At 40.1% G+C, this 2,373-nt stretch overlaps 1 protein-coding gene across 3 annotated transcripts in view; it reads right to left on the reverse strand.

The window, feature by feature from the left end:
• EGFL6 (EGF-like-domain, multiple 6) overlaps window positions 1-2,373 on the reverse strand; it is a 71,721-nt gene that overhangs the window by 15,199 nt on the left and 54,149 nt on the right. For 2 of the 3 annotated variants that reach the window (XM_011994845.1, XM_011994844.1), the window contains exons 8-9: window positions 1,626-1,949; window positions 443-523 (exon numbers count right to left, since the gene is read on the reverse strand). In XM_011994845.1, the coding sequence (XP_011850235.1) occupies window positions 443-523; window positions 1,626-1,949 (405 nt within the window). The remainder of the gene's footprint in view (window positions 1-442; window positions 524-1,625; window positions 1,950-2,373) is intronic. The other variant, XM_011994846.1, reaches the window with a different exon arrangement.

Here is a 2,373-nt window from a genome sequence, read left to right on the forward strand (position 1 = left end):
TATTTATTGTTGTGGGCCACTGAGGGCTTGTGGTTGTTTGTTACACAGCATTATTATGGCAATAGGTAACTGATATAGGCACTTTGGGCCAAATTTAGTACATGAGGACTTTCAGGTTGTGGGTCCTCAGGCAGCCGAATTGAAGAAAATATGTAAGTTTCTCCCATCTCCATATATACAGTCTGGCTTCAACCATTCACTCTCAGCATCAGGTGGGAGTGGTGGGGAGAAGAGAATAGCCTTACTATATTTCAATCATTAGTACCAATCACACAAGGACCTACTATTTTAATACTGGCACTGTGTGTGTGATGTAATGATTTTTCCCTTGGGGGTTTATGAATGAAGCAGGGATTCATAAACAATCATTTCACTGTATGAAGAAATGAAAACGACATGGATAACGTGAAAGAGCATACACTTGGGAGAAAGAATTATTTACCTTTATATTCCAGTTTGGAAGTTAGTGCTTTCCTTTGGACCAGAACCAGACCAAATTCACCTGCTTCATTCACCTTAGGGACTAATAAAGAACACTTGGTCAGTTAAGAAAAAAAACCTTAAAGCCCACATGCTCAGAAGGTATGAATCAAATGACCAAACAAAGAAGGTTAGATCATGTATTCTAATTACAGAATATATTAGAACAGTGTTTCCCTAACATTTCCAAATAATTCACATTGGATCCACTTTCCTCATCTAGAACATCTTTTCCAGATATTTCCTTGGATGAAGTAGGCATCTACACTCTTGATACATCCCTTCTTACTAGGTTTTGGAAATATGTTTCTTTTTTTCTTTTTTCGAGATTTTTCACTCTCTATTAAGACAGAGAATGTCATTAATAGAGATTCTTGGATGGGTGGGCCTGTGTCTACTTTTCCTTTGGTTAACTCCATCTGGCATCTGTATATATGACCACCAGTCACAGAGCCAAGACTAGACAAGGCAAAATACAGAGGAAGCAACAAATGCCCAGCCAGAATGAATGGGAAAGTCTCAGTGTGGAGATGCAGGGTGGGTTAATATGGAAACCCTCCTGGGGAGACTGAGCCTTATAGTGGGTTCTACACAGCAACCAGTGAAAAGGGAGTTATGGCAGTTCTCTAGTTCACGTAGAAAACTGAAGCTCCACTATAAAATTTGTCCTCCTACATTTGTCGATTTTGGCTTTTAAAATCATAACCACACAACTGTGAGGTTCCATTTTCTTAGACTAGGCCTGTAAAAGTGCCTTCAAGAAGTAAAAAGGTAGACCTTAGCTGATCCATGTGGTGAACCTCTCTTCGATTTGGGGGCATGCCTCATGGAGAGCTGGGCAGCCAAACCACTGCCCTTGCAGGACAAGCAGGCTTCCTTGGCTGGAAGCTAGAAGAGGAGGTCTGTGTCAAATAGGAAACCCCCCAGGTAGGGGAACAGGACCTCCCCTCTTTGGTTCCTAGAGCAGCAGGTTTGATTGGGTATCTGCAGAAGGTGTTCGTTTCTAGACTTTACAGAGAATGTTGCTTCTCAGGACCCAACCCATTTTACTTAAGCTGTGAAACCGGCTTTTTGTCTTCTTTCATTTGCCAGGATAAATTGCAATTCATTGTTCATAAAACATATAAAATAAAAATAACACTCACAAAACACATCTCCTCGCAGGCTTCGCTCCTCTATGTCATTCTTCAGGGCTTTCTCTTCTCTTTTCTCCTCCTCAAGCCCCTCTTTCATTTTCTCTTCATTCCCTTTTTTATCTCCATGAGAGTTTCCGCCTCTGGAAACACTGTCTTCATAGTTGAAGGGTTGCAAGTTCACCTTAGGGGTAGGAGTACTGGTGGGTTCTGGGGTAACATTTTTAATTTTTACCTTCTTTTTCATGCTGTTTTTGTGAGCAAGCAACTTCTTGATTCTGTCTTTGATGGTACCAGGTGCTCTGAGGACTTCCTTCACAGAATTTTGAGGGATAGCTAAAACAAATAAGAGGCAAGATATTCCAAATTGGCAGATAATTAAATTACTCACAAAAATGGAGCATTTAAAAAGTGCTGAAGTGTAGTAAGTGAATGCTTCCAGAATGAAACCACATGAGGCTCTACCATTTGATAAATTAGGAATAACTATATTTGTATCTGTTTTAAGCAGCTCCAGTGTTATGGTAGTTATCTTAATTACGTTTTGTTGCTTTTGTTTTGCTTCAGAGACCACTTTAGTGAAACACCTACTACTACCCAGTTGGGCTACAGATCTCAAAGACATGGATTTGCCAGGGTCGTCTAATATTTCTGCTTTCATTGTGGTATTCTTCAAAACCGGTATTGTCCTGATAGCCCTATAGATTTGTCCAAATTTGATGTTCAAAAATTACAGCTACAGCATTAGGTTGAACCATAT

This window comes from Mandrillus leucophaeus, unplaced genomic scaffold, assembly GCF_000951045.1.
Source record: "Mandrillus leucophaeus isolate KB7577 unplaced genomic scaffold, Mleu.le_1.0 Scaffold462, whole genome shotgun sequence".
Lineage (NCBI taxonomy): Eukaryota > Metazoa > Chordata > Mammalia > Primates > Cercopithecidae > Mandrillus > Mandrillus leucophaeus.